The following is a 13733-nucleotide window of genomic DNA, read 5'->3' on the forward strand; positions in this document are numbered from 1 at the left end:
GTACATGTCACTACTCAAATAATCAAACCCTCTTTAGTCCAGACTTGAGTACCTAGTATCACAATCCTATTTCTCTATCATCAGTTTGACTTATTTAAAGTTGTCTCCAAATTTGACTGATTTTCCGGACATCAAACATGGATCTGTTCCTTCAGTGTCTTTAAGTGTTCAATATTTACAGTCTTCACATCCAACTTTGACAATGTCTTGAAGAGTTTCAATCTATCCATTGCTGCTTCAAAATCTCTTGCCTTGGCTTGACCCTTTGAAATGACCTATACAATAGAATATAAATATACATTTTATATCAATGTCATCTGATATATTCTATCAGCAGTTACATTTTATCGATCAATCAATCAATCAATAAATCAATCAATCAATCAATCAATCAATCAATCAATCAACTTGTTTTGTAACAAGAGCTCACATCTGTGCTTGGAAGATTGCCGAACAAAAACCTAAGGATGACAGTAACACTGGTGAGCAGCAAGTCTTGGATAACACCTTCGGCCTTTAGAGTTAGCATAATTGCCTAGCAGTTAGATTATCAATCAATCAATCAATCAATCAATCAATCAATCAATCAAGGTTGCTTTAAAATACAGAAATCAAAATTCCACAAAAATGAAACCATATATTTACCTCTTCTGGTAAATCAGCTAATCTAGCAGCATTGAAACCATAACTTTTAGGACAGGCACCTTTCACAAATTTGTACAAAAACGTGATGGTTTCCTGACTAGGATCTTCCTCGTTTTCATTTTCTACCATGCACGCCTGAAAGAAAGAACAGAAAGAGAAAACACAAAGTATTGTTATCTACTCAATCTAATCTATAAAAGGGACTGGAGACAAGAATGACATTATTAATAATTATTTTGACTTCATATGGAAACTTGTTATATGTTGACTATCGTTACTATCTTTGTAAATTTTTTTTATTTGTCATTGTGTTCCAAAAGTTACTGTAATATTTATCCTCTTTTCGTCGAATGATGGACGGTGGCCCTATTCTTTTGAAATAAACTAAACTAAACTATTGTTATATGTTACAAATTATTATATGATTGTTATATGAACAATTTCATTTCATTGGATTACATCATTACATGTAATATACCATGAGACATGTGAGCACCGATTTGTAAATCCTACCAATACCACAGCTTCTTTTGATTGGATAAAATGTAATGTACAACCAGACATGTGAGTCACATGAGAGATGTGAACGCAGAGTTGTATATCCTAATACCAGTGACCACAGCTCTTTTTTGGGTGATGACTTGATGATATTCATTATACAACTACATCCCCATCTCTTATTTTCAGACTCAAACCAGGTCACATTGATCAATTGTCAGGGGCAACATGGTATTATTTGCTTTATATCCCCTGATGGTAGGTGTATTCATAGTAGTAGTCAAGTGTTGTCTCATTATTTCAATAACAAATTTTGAGCAAACAATGAAGACATCACCCAGTCTCAAAGATTTTCATGTAATTACTACACATTTACAGGACCTCATCACAAACATATTCACTTACAAAATAATCAAATAAACAAAATTTGTGAAAAAAAAATAAAAAATTCTGTGTTGTTAATGACACTTACCATGTGTCCTAATCTGATGTTTGCATCATGGGAGAATTCTTCTACAAGGGAATGATAGTGAGTTGAGAACAAGGTACGACATTGAACTTCTTCTGATATCTCCTTGACAACAGCACAGGCAATGGCGGTACCATCATAGGTGGCTGTTCCTCTGCCTGTAATAACATACACAATAGTATTAATAAATCCATGTAATTTGTGAATTATTTGAAGCTACTACACTTTCTCAAAATCACAAACATCCCTTCACGTAACTGTTATTAATAAATATTTTCACAGGATTTTGTTAGCAATGTTGACCCACCAGATATCATATACAACAACCAGACGTAAACTAAAAGTGTCAGATAATGTGAAGTACTCTATAAGGTTCATTCTGATTGGTTAGATAATGTGGAGCACTTTATAAGGCTCATTCTGATTGGTTAAAAAACAAAGGAAACAAGCAAACATCTGTTGGCTGTATTGTTAATGAGTGATAAAGTATATGTATGTTTTTCAATCAGTGGCAACCTTGTAATAGCATCACATTGCTCCGAAAGTGTTTCCTTGGGAGAGTTTCTTAACACAGCAGGCTGATTTGAGGTCAGACTATTAGTTTACATCTTTGTATAATGTATTAATGTTTGTTTGAATACAACCAGCAATTCTTGAAATATTGATGGAATAAACCAAGATGTAAGGATACTTACCTAATTCATCCACCAGAACCAAGGAATGTTTAGTTGCATGTTGTAATATTGCAGACGTCTCACTTAATTCAACATAGAAAGTACTTTCACCTGAAAACAAAGAGGTAAGGATCTTCTTTAATTGAGATTTGTTTCTTGAATACAATATCTATACTATCTGTATACAGCTCTTTAGTACATACATACATACATACATACATACATACATACATACATACATACATACATACATACATACATCCATCCATACATACATACATACATACATACATACACACACACACACACACATACACACACACATACACACACACACACATACATACATACATACATACATACATACATACATACATACATACATACACACACACAGTATACATACATACATACATACATACATACATACATACATACATACATAAATACATACATACATACATACATACATTACATACATTACATACATATATACATACATACATACATACATACATACATACATACATACACACATACATACATACATACATGTTCTAGAAAAGGACCTTTACAAACATGCATTACTGATATAAACAGTTTAGTTTACCTAGGTACAACTGTTACAACTTAAATATTCAAAGATTTGTAAATACTTACCTGACATAATTCTATCACTTGCACCAAGTCTTGTGAATACTCTGTCTACAGGAGTTAGTTTACAACTCTCGGCTGGTACATAACAACCCATCTGTGCTACGATGACAATTAAACCAACCTGTCTCATCAAGGTTGATTTGCCTCCCATGTTAGGTCCTGTTACTAGGACACAACTACTGGTATCATCACTGCCATCTTCATCTGTCTCCTAGGAAACAAGATGGACATGAATGTAATACATGTAACATACTACAGAGACGATGGTCTCCACAAATTAAACTCAAATAGTTTCAAAAACTCTGACCAGCTCCTGCCCTGTCATAAGACTAGAGTATCATCAGGTCTGCAATAAATGTATATGTAAATATTGAGGAAATATGCAAAATGACTAATTAGCTATGTAAACGGGATGCAAATGATTATTACTATGGTGACTAAACACTGCATGACTGACATCCTTCCAAGCAATGTATCAGTGGGTATGAAATCTCCACAACAACTTGTCAAAAATATGCAAATTGGTTAATTATCTATGCAAAACAGGATGCAAATGGTGATTAAAAAAATGAGTAAACACTGATTATTTACATCCTTACAACCAATGTAAGTTTCAGTGGGTATGAAATCATCATCACTGAATGTCAAAAATATGCAAATTAGCTCTTTATTTAAGCAAAACAATTCAACTTATTATTACAAAGTAAATAAACATTGAATAATTACTTACATCCTTACAACCAATGTAAGTGTCATTGGGTATGAAATCACCACCACTGAATGTTCTGGTGACACATGGATGTCTGGCATTGCAAATTGAGATACATGGCTGCAAAGAAAGGTACAAAATATGATTAGTTTTAATGTCAAGAATTCATCAACGTTACTGTTGCTATCATAATGTTAATACTGTAGGAAAGTGGAAAACCTGAAGTTTATAATGACCATTCATTGTTCATTAGGGTTTTAGTACTTTGATCACCTGATTGAAATTGTATAATTGTATTTGACGTTCAGACCAACAAACAGTTCTGCGTTTGTGCTGTAGTCTACCAAATTTGAAGACTTTTACCTTGGTATCACCAGAGGGCGCCATCACTTCAGGCCGACACATTTCACCATCACCAGACTGACTATAATGAGTCAATGATAGCAACACATCCAGTACTGCTAAACATTGTACAGCGGTATCCCAGTCTTTGTAACTACAAAACAAAGTAAAAGTATCCTTGTTATAATACCATACCCACACCGTCACATATGCACACACTTACATGGCCACAGTCACATACCCACACAGTCACATATGTACACACTCACATACCCACAGTCACATACCCACACACAGTCATGTATGTACACACTCACATACCCACACACAGTCATGTATGTACACACTCACATACCCACACAGTGACATATGTACACACTCACATACCCCCACACTCACCTACCCATACACACATACTCACATACATACCCCAGGGCTACACACTCGCATATAATTGTGTTTGGGAAAATTCATGTGTCTCCATACTTATGACATGTATAAAAGGAATGAATGAACAAACAAACAAACAGAAACACAGGGACACACAGACACACTATCAGACTTACTGTTCATCAAATTTGGCAAAGATTCTCCTCATGATATCCTTGAGGGCGACATCACGCTTGTCTTCAGCGTCAATTAATTGTTGTAATAATTCCTGTATGTCATCTGTGGTGTATCTTTTCCAGCCTTTCTTAGACGATGTCAATTCATACTCATCTGGTACATTCCTCACAGCACATTCTGGCACCTCAAGTTGGTATCTGTTTTTACCAGTACCCCAGTATGTCAAACTCTGATAAAGCGAAAACAGAATTATTGTCAATTCATGGAGAAAAGTGAATATGGTGGTTATCTGTTTTTGCCAGTGTCCCAGTATGTCAAACTCTGATTGAGAGAAAGGAATATGTTGGTATCTGTTTTTACCAGTACCCCAGTATGTCGAACTCTGATTGGGGGGAAAGGAATTGTGATAAAATCTTGGCAAAAACTGGAGTTACACCTGGCAATTGAACATGCCCACACACACACACATAAATCAGTACTTTTTATATCCAGACTCTATTGGTGTAAATAAAGTAAGACAAGTTAGAAATGAAATAAAACTTACCCTGTTACCAAGTCTCTGTTTTTGTCTGTCCAGATAGTGGTCTAATCTTTGTTTGAGTGTTCTGACATCTTCAACGGCATCATCATAATCAGAATCTACACCTGGTCTAGGTATAATGGCACCTACTGATTTGGCTTTAGCGTGGTCAAAGGCACTCTGAAGATGAAAGTATATAAATATTCTTAAATTAAAATTTGCATTTTTGAAGATTGAAAAATGTGTTAAAATTACATTCTTAAATTGCAATTTTAACTACGAACTTACACTATCATATATTATAGTGTACATAACACTTTAATTTATCATGTTCGAAATTGACATTATTTTTGTTGTAATGATCAAATATGCAAATATTGCCACAAATAATCATGAATATCCAACCCTGCCATGTAAGTATACATTTCTCAAAGTATAATTTATCTGTATTGAAATCACATGAATACATGAGTATTTGATAGGTGCATTAAGTTCCCCATATATACAGTCCCACAACATTGCCAATAAAAAGTCAGAAATACAAAAATTCATGAATACCAAAGCAAGCATTACCATAATCTGGTTTGCTGAAACTGCTGGAAACCTAGGTATTTTCGCCAGTCTTCAACTACTTCCCAAAAGACTTATTTTTACTAATTACCAGACTGGTGTGGCATATTGTTTTCATGTACAAGAAGGAATATTAGTCACTACTTATTTTTGCGTATTTATTGACCAGCAAAATAAGTGAAAAATAAGTCTTTAGCGAAAATTTCCAGATTTACTAGCCAATAGGATGTAAGCAATAATTTATCTGGTGAATATACATGTTGATGAGATGTAATAACCAATGCTATTGGTTGGTCAATACCTATGGTAACTACGGTAACCTATGGATTTCCCAATTAGCAGTAAGGTTTGAAACTTACATCAAAGAACGCAAGTTCTTCTTTGATGTTAGGAAAGCTTCCTTTAGGGTTGTCATCGGTAGCTACTAGAGTTGTACGCTTCAGTAATTTAGATCTGTAAAAGTAAAAGGAACAAAAACTTAGAAAGTATAAAGTGGCATTACGATGGTTGAATGGATAAAAAGATGCTGACTCATAATCACCATATTGCTACGTTGATTCTAGTCATGTAACATGACGTCAGATATGCACTTACAAAATTCCAATTTTAGTGTTATTTATCAAATTTATTTGTTTACTTTGAAATTCCTTGTTTGTAACAGGTTCCATTCGTCCATGGTCTGATGTTGGCAGTTGTACAACCCATAACACCAAAGTAAAGTGTTTTCTGTACGTACCACAATCGTTTAAAGCATCCACATCAAATGTGAAACAAGGAAAGTAAACAAATGAATTGGATTAATAGCACTTGGCTCAGCATGTTGGATCAGCAGAGACTTACATTTCATGGTTTGATAAAAACAGTTTCATGGTCTCTTTATGTGTGCATGAAATGCCTGGAGAAATTCTAATTTGTTTGTGAATGTGAACTATTATGTAAAGTGGCCATAAAACTGTTCTTATCAAATGGTGGAATGTAATACAAGTCTCTGTACTTCCAACATGCTCTGTCAAGTGTTATTAATCCAATTCAGTTGTTTACTTTCCCTGTTTGTAACAGGTTCCATTTGTCCACGGTCTGATGTTGGCAGTTGTACATCACATTGAGTATTTTTAACGTGTCAAAGTGCTATGTAAAAAAGTGTATTATTACCATCAAGTATAATGAAGGCCATATAAATCAATCAACACATCAGAATTACTTACTTGAAATTCTTATTCTGTGTCTCAAATAATTTGACAATTTTCAAAGAATTCTTGAAACCCTGTAGAGTTGCTAGAAAATCTTCAATCTTTCTCTTGCTGAAATATGAATATCACAAATATATCAATTGACATTTTGTGTGTTGGTCAATGAACTTAATAAACAGGTCAACTCAAACTGGTCGACAGAATACCATGTAAACATTCCTGTGCTGTATATACACATGATCAATATTATAACACAAATCATAAAATCTGAATTTGCATTTTTTTAGTACAAAATTTCTTGGCATGTATTACTTTATTTATCTGAATCGTTGTCAATGGTTACCATCTTTGTTATTTTTTAATACTCAGCTGAGCATGATGGTTAAGTCTGTGAGGAGATGTTATAACACACTTCTTTTCAATTTTTACTTTAATACTTAGAATTGGAAGGTTTTCAAACAGTTTAAGAAATGTAGTTTGCCCTACATCCTATTGCACACAGTAATATGAAATATTACTCATATAATACCAACCTGTATGCAACATCCTCAAAGAATATAGCTCTAGTATCAGGTTGGCTATCCTTCCTGGCTAGTCCTAAACTGTGAATTCTGGGTAAAAATTAAAAAAAATTACAAAGCTTTTTATTATTGGTCAGCAGTGACATGTAGTGAATGCAATGTCTGAACAGATTTATACTCATGTAGTATTATTATAGACACTAAATATGTTCACTGAATAATTCAGTGTTTCTGCTAAGGTTAGGGAACCCCAGTAACAGAAAGGGGAAATCTGGTAAAAATGGCATAGTTACGCATATATTATACCATAATTTTGGTGGGGAACTCTGATAAAATGATTGGGGCACCTGGGTAGATTTTACCTACTTAACAAAAGCACTCTAATTAGTCATCTTTTCTACACAAGATATGAACCATGACAGGTATATAAGGGACCTGTTAGGATAGCTGTTGATATGTGAAGGATTTATAATTCTATGTGCTTATTCAGACATATAGGATTAGGTTGCCTAGCTAAATTGTTCAAGTTGGGAAAAGTACAAAATCCTGATGTGTAGTCATAGGTCTGTAACTGTAACCATAGCAACTAGATCCTTACTTGCTGAGCAGCCTCTCTAAGTCTGGTAGTTTTCGCAGTAAATCCGTTACCTCGGTAACCACTTCATGAATTTTCATGAGATCTTCTATCGCATCTAGCCTGTATAGAAAGTGAAATTACTTTGGGTACATATAGAAAATTAAAATTGATGATTTAAAGCCATGGCAATGAAATAATGAAATATCCAGCATTGGAATGTATGAACGTGTAGTGAAAATCAACCTGCATTATCTTGTATGTTGACTGTATTTGATGAAAAATTTGGGCATTTTTGATGTTCAGTTTTGCAAACACAGTTTGTAACATTTGATAACTATCACTCTGCCAAAGCTGTCTGGTGAAAATACATTATTGGTCAGTGTTTGCCAAAATTTACAAGGTTTGGGAGGTTTTTCAGAATGCATCATGCAAACATTCACCTTAGTGTGTCTCTTACAGTATGTTAGGTCATAGGTCAGGTCAGGTCAGGTCATAGGTCATTCAAAATGGCAATACCTTCCCATATTATCAAACTAGGTCCCGTCAAATACATTCATTTTATCAAGCTGTACGGTTATCAATTGTTTATTGTTTGTGTCAAAGGTCAGGTCAGGTCAGGTCATACCAGGCCAGGTCAGGTCAGGTCAAACACTAACATCATTGACCGATTCTTAATTCCTTACCTATCATTAATAGATTTAGGGTTACATAGTGGAGCACACAGCCATTGTTTAAATAATCTTTTACCAAACGGAGTAGAGCAGTTATCTAGCTTTGCTAAGAGTGTTCCCTCGACATTACCAGTTACTCCACTGTCCATCACATCCAAGTTGTTCAAAGTTACACCATCCAAAACCTACAAAAATGACAGATGAATAACTTAGATCTCAACTTACATCTGCACAGCCAACACTCTTGGTCTTTCCAAGTTAGTTTAGGTTCATATACATAGAAACTTTCTCTTTTCTACACAGTCTTTCTCATAGATGATTTACAAACTTTAAAACTCATACTGACAAGGCCCCTTAGGCCATTCGTAATTTCCTTGGTTAAGGTTGTTGTATAGGCTATTTTTCATCCAATTCTTTATTGTACAAATATTGTTGTAACTTTGTTAAAAATAAAGATATTGACACCAAATTTTCTGAGTTTGTCCCTTTAATATTCATCATAACATTAAAAACATTAAAGTAGAGTTTGTTTAAATTATGATGAAATTTGACACCTGTGTATATTATTATATCATATTTTTCATATTTTCCACTCTGTAATAGGCAATTTTGATTTTTTTTAATTTTTTTTTTTACAGTTGTGATCATAAATATACATGTCAAAATCTGTCTAGACAAAATTTTGAAATTTTGATCCAAAATGATTCAAATTAATTGTCAAAAAGGCAAATTTTGTTGTATGCGTACCCCATTTTCAACAAAGTAGTGCCGAGTGCCTGTTTCACTAACAAAAAATCCCTCTAACCAGTTTCTCGTCCTTCATCTCAATTATCAAATAAAACAAACCCGAATTCCCTAGCATGTATAATAAGCTAGAACGAGTAAAATGAAGAAACGTTCTAAATGGTCAAAAAGGCAAAAAAATCCCATTTTTTGACAATTTCTCAACCATTTCGCGGTACTTGTAAAAACAATACTTGCGAACGCGTAAGTGATTCTGTCTCTTTGAACCCTCTAGAATGAATGAAAATCGTAATATGGCTTGAAAACAGATTAACACTCTGATATATGGCCGCTTACATTGCTAATATGTAGCGTTTCGGTAATGCGATCAACTGTGTCAAGGCTAGGGGGACATCAACAAACTCATGCATATTGCGCATGCGTATCTTTGATTTCAATACGGAGCATCCGTTCGCTCAGTTACTTTCTACAGCGTGATATGAAAACTTTTAGCTGCCGTTGGACAACCCTCGAAGACTCACTACCATATTTGGCATACACTACCACGATGCCGAAAACGAAACTAGGTAAAAGACGTTCCAAACTTCGTTACGAGGCCTTGGCTGAGAATGGAGGGACAGTGTTTCCGTGTGATCATATCTAGTCATGACTCATGCTTGCAGACGTAACTTGTACGTGCGGGGTGACAGTAGATTATGAATATGACCTTGGAGGATAATTGTCAGACTAGAGTTTCTAATTACTCCCTCTGAAACTACGCACCGGACTACAGCAAATCTTATGTATTTTACGCACTTTCAATAAAAATTACATAGAAAAAATTGGGTCTGCAGACAACCATAAATTTGTGTCTGCAGGCAACCATACGCATTCCATTAGCCAAAGAAAACAGAGCGAGTTTGCCTACAGTGTGAGCTCACACGTGTGAACGGCGCGGTACAAGCAAACATGAGGTCTGTGAGTATGATGCAAATCGTCGTTCCTGAAATTGCCTGTTCGATAGTCCATGACGACTCAAATGTACAATGTGAGCAAAATTAAAATGTTTCAATGTTTCAGTTAGGTCCTCAGTGTAATATTGACGTGTGTTACGTATCATTCCCTGGGAAAATCATGATTTCCATCCGCAGATTGCTATAAATAAACACAGTTGCTTTGATTTGTTTATTGTTGTGTCTTTGATTACTTGATGTGTCGCCCATGTCGGCATGTAATCTGAAAATGGTTGTTTTATTCAGGAAAGCGACTCTTAAAATGTATCTAAGCCGTTCATAAAATGTTCAATATTTGTTGGCACTATCAGCTAGTCATGACATCGACTAACATCGTAGAGACATACTGGGATTATATTTACCGCTACGGAGACCAAACTTGGCTCGATCAGTATTCACCGTACCGCATGCATTTGTTTTGAAATACATCGCTTGTGGTAATTGTATCGATGTGAACTCGTACTCGCACATGTGACGGTGATGTTATATTAGCCTGCTAAACTCGGAGTGTGGGCAATACTTCTGCGGGCACCTGATTCTGTCAGAAGCACATGCTCACGATGACAAAAAAATTGTCATCCATCAAACGTTTTTTTTCGTCTTTAAATTTATAACAATTGACAAAAATGCCGACACTCAACGTTTTACAGTCAGGCATTTAAAATACTAAAACATCTTTACGGCAGACTCTCACACTCCCCGTGTGTGTGTTACTCAGGAATTTGTCGTAGAGGGCGCATCAGACTCCCCAGCAAAATGTCAATTACTCTTAGTTGGTCAAAGTTTGTGGCTGTGTTACTGCTTATTGACGGTATGCCCTTTGCTAGTTCCGACTCCAGTGCGTCTAAATAAAAATGTATGAGTGGATTTACATAGTTTTATTGATAAATTCACCTGACGTCCTAGCCCACACAGATACCTTAAATGAAGAAAAATATTAGGGAAAAATATCTAATTATACACGTCTACTACTGTGCTAGTGCCTTGTACTGAGCTATTCAAGACAAATTCTACAACCACGTTCTATACAAAGTATGTGATCGCATAGTGTTATTTTTATGGAAATCTGCTGTTCGAATAAACATATGTAATAATAACAGAACCTCATGCCATGTGAGTTCACAGGCATATTTGCACTCATGCTTGCAGTGGTTTTATTTAGCGGTTCATAGTGACAAGGCCCCTTAAGTCACTTGTTTTTCCTTGGCTGAACGAAGACAAATATCAGGAATAATATCTAAATATAGATGTCTACAACCAGTTTATGGATGACTTCAGAACTGCTGTGTTAGTGCCTTGTACTGAGTTAGTGAAGACAAAAGCTACAAATACTACTGTTGAACACTTACCATATGGTGCCTTCCCTTGGTGAAATCTGTAGTAGTTGTCTGTGTTGTAGATCTTAAATTATCTATTGGTTTATAAACTGTAAAATTTCTCATAGATAGTAACTCGTCTTCTAGGAAGCATTTCTTCAAGTACCTTGAACAGACAAGACAGTAATAACATGGTTAATTTTATGAATGTGATAAGTGATAGAAACTGCAAATCATTCTGAAACTGTGCGACAGTTTTCTCTAAAAATGAACAAGTTTTGTGACTTACCATGTAATAGCACCCAGAGCACTGATTGCTAATTCACAATCTTCTTTGGCTGTTAGACCTAAAGTGTCAGCTGTTTGAAAGAAAAAAACAGACAGATGATGACACAAAAACAAGACATTCATATTTTTCTGAAATTCTAAGACATTTATTTCAGCACGAAACAAAACAAAAGAACAATGTAGACAAGATGAAGTCTATGAAAGGTACACTCTGATTGGTTAAAAAAAATATATTCAAATCTGCCCTGTGTCCATTTCATAAACTAATTCTATGTACATTAGTAATTTTTGAAAACTTACTTTCCGACAGCATCTTTTTGATTCCTTCTGGCCAGAATTCCTCTTCTTTCTCATCAACATCTTCATCTTCCATCTCATCGTCATCACCATCATCATCACCATTTTTCCTTTTCTTTTTCCCCATTTCAAAATATTTCTCCTCGGCTAGAAATTTCAAAGTTTTGCTACTATCCCAGAACTCACTGCCCGAGGATAGACAGTCTTTTAAAACAGTCAGTAAATTGTCTTTGAAGACTTGTTGTGTTTTCTGTAGAAGTTTACCTTTCTCATAAAGGACCTGTTGAAAATAACAAGAATATTTAGAGTTTATGAGGTTTTTCCTCAAGTGAAAATACTTACAAAAAACTTTGATCAACCTAGTCTAGTAAAATGTTAATGCTCAATGTTTGAATTATGATTCCAGGGTTGGGAACCCGATGAATGTCTTTACCCACCAGGGGTCGAAATAATGAAAACAATTCTCTTGTCCACTGGACAACTAGAAAATAAAAAGTACTTGCCTGATCAATAACCATATGATATTCTCCGTCTCTTGGGACAAGTACTTTTCAAGACAACTTGCCCTAGACCTCAAATCATTTGTCAGGGACAAGTAAAAGGCCATTATTTTAAGCCCTAGCCACTATCTGTTCAATGTACTGTACAGCCGGATACTTTTTATACAAAGCACTGTAACAATCACCACCTAGTAATCGAAACTTTACAACAGACTCGGATGTACAGGATAAAATTATCTGTAGTTATCATTACTCCTAACCTGGGATGATCGGAAGGAAACCCTCCTACATACAAGGCACTCGGTAACCAAGACTAGACTTATTTGTATCTCATACAATGTGACAGATTATTTACAAATATGATTAATTTATGTTTATCATTACACAATCCTACAAATCATTTCAGCAAGTATATTAAGTTGACATGGTTTTGATGAAATCACCAGTTTTTACTGTAAATGATCATCCTTTCACTTACCTGAGCTGGAGTAAAATGAGCTAAAAGAGTTCTAAACCTGGAACAGTGACGATCATCATGGAACTGACCAAGCTACAAAACACAGAGTGCAAACATTATTGAAACTATCACATCTGTAAAAGCTGAAAGCACATATATGGCAAAAAGGGATCGAGAAATAGCAAAGCTAGTCTAATTTAAACAAAGCACAGCAAAACAATACCAGGGAAGTAACTGACAAACCCGATACGCTGCTGTTCAAGCAAACAAGTTTTTTTTGTGTACACACAGTAATTTTTAGATATTCAAATAAGGTGTTTTGATGTGTTGACATTTAGAAGCAGAATACTTAGAGTACAACAGTGTGCCCTCTAAGGATAGCCTAATTTTGTTGTTGCGAGTCAAAATGATAGAAAATGGCATTTCTTGTCAGTCACCACAGAGATAGGTGAACACCAAATTTTGGTGCGTTACTAGAAATTGTGTGTCAGACTCCGTGGCACATGAAATTGGCTTACAGGGAACACTG

At 35.1% G+C, this 13733-nt stretch overlaps 1 protein-coding gene across 1 annotated transcript in view; it reads right to left on the reverse strand.

The window, feature by feature from the left end:
* The window catches only part of LOC144445015 (DNA mismatch repair protein Msh6-like), a 22321-nt gene continuing 8588 nt past the window's right edge, over nucleotides 1-13733 (reverse strand). The window contains exons 14-32 of the mRNA XM_078134566.1: nucleotides 13226-13297; nucleotides 12371-12527; nucleotides 12251-12298; nucleotides 11952-12021; nucleotides 11696-11828; nucleotides 8623-8795; nucleotides 7961-8059; nucleotides 7375-7452; nucleotides 6857-6952; nucleotides 6011-6104; nucleotides 5106-5261; nucleotides 4561-4790; nucleotides 4016-4148; nucleotides 3674-3772; nucleotides 2947-3154; nucleotides 2308-2397; nucleotides 1616-1770; nucleotides 646-780; nucleotides 1-275 (exon numbers count right to left, since the gene is read on the reverse strand). Coding sequence (XP_077990692.1) covers nucleotides 132-275; nucleotides 646-780; nucleotides 1616-1770; nucleotides 2308-2397; nucleotides 2947-3154; nucleotides 3674-3772; nucleotides 4016-4148; nucleotides 4561-4790; nucleotides 5106-5261; nucleotides 6011-6104; nucleotides 6857-6952; nucleotides 7375-7452; nucleotides 7961-8059; nucleotides 8623-8795; nucleotides 11696-11828; nucleotides 11952-12021; nucleotides 12251-12298; nucleotides 12371-12527; nucleotides 13226-13297 — 2370 coding nt within the window. The 3' untranslated portion in view covers nucleotides 1-131. The remainder of the gene's footprint in view (nucleotides 276-645; nucleotides 781-1615; nucleotides 1771-2307; nucleotides 2398-2946; nucleotides 3155-3673; nucleotides 3773-4015; nucleotides 4149-4560; nucleotides 4791-5105; nucleotides 5262-6010; nucleotides 6105-6856; nucleotides 6953-7374; nucleotides 7453-7960; nucleotides 8060-8622; nucleotides 8796-11695; nucleotides 11829-11951; nucleotides 12022-12250; nucleotides 12299-12370; nucleotides 12528-13225; nucleotides 13298-13733) is intronic.

The sequence above is a fragment of the Glandiceps talaboti genome, chromosome 13, assembly GCF_964340395.1.
Source record: "Glandiceps talaboti chromosome 13, keGlaTala1.1, whole genome shotgun sequence".
Taxonomy (NCBI): domain Eukaryota; kingdom Metazoa; phylum Hemichordata; class Enteropneusta; family Spengelidae; genus Glandiceps; species Glandiceps talaboti.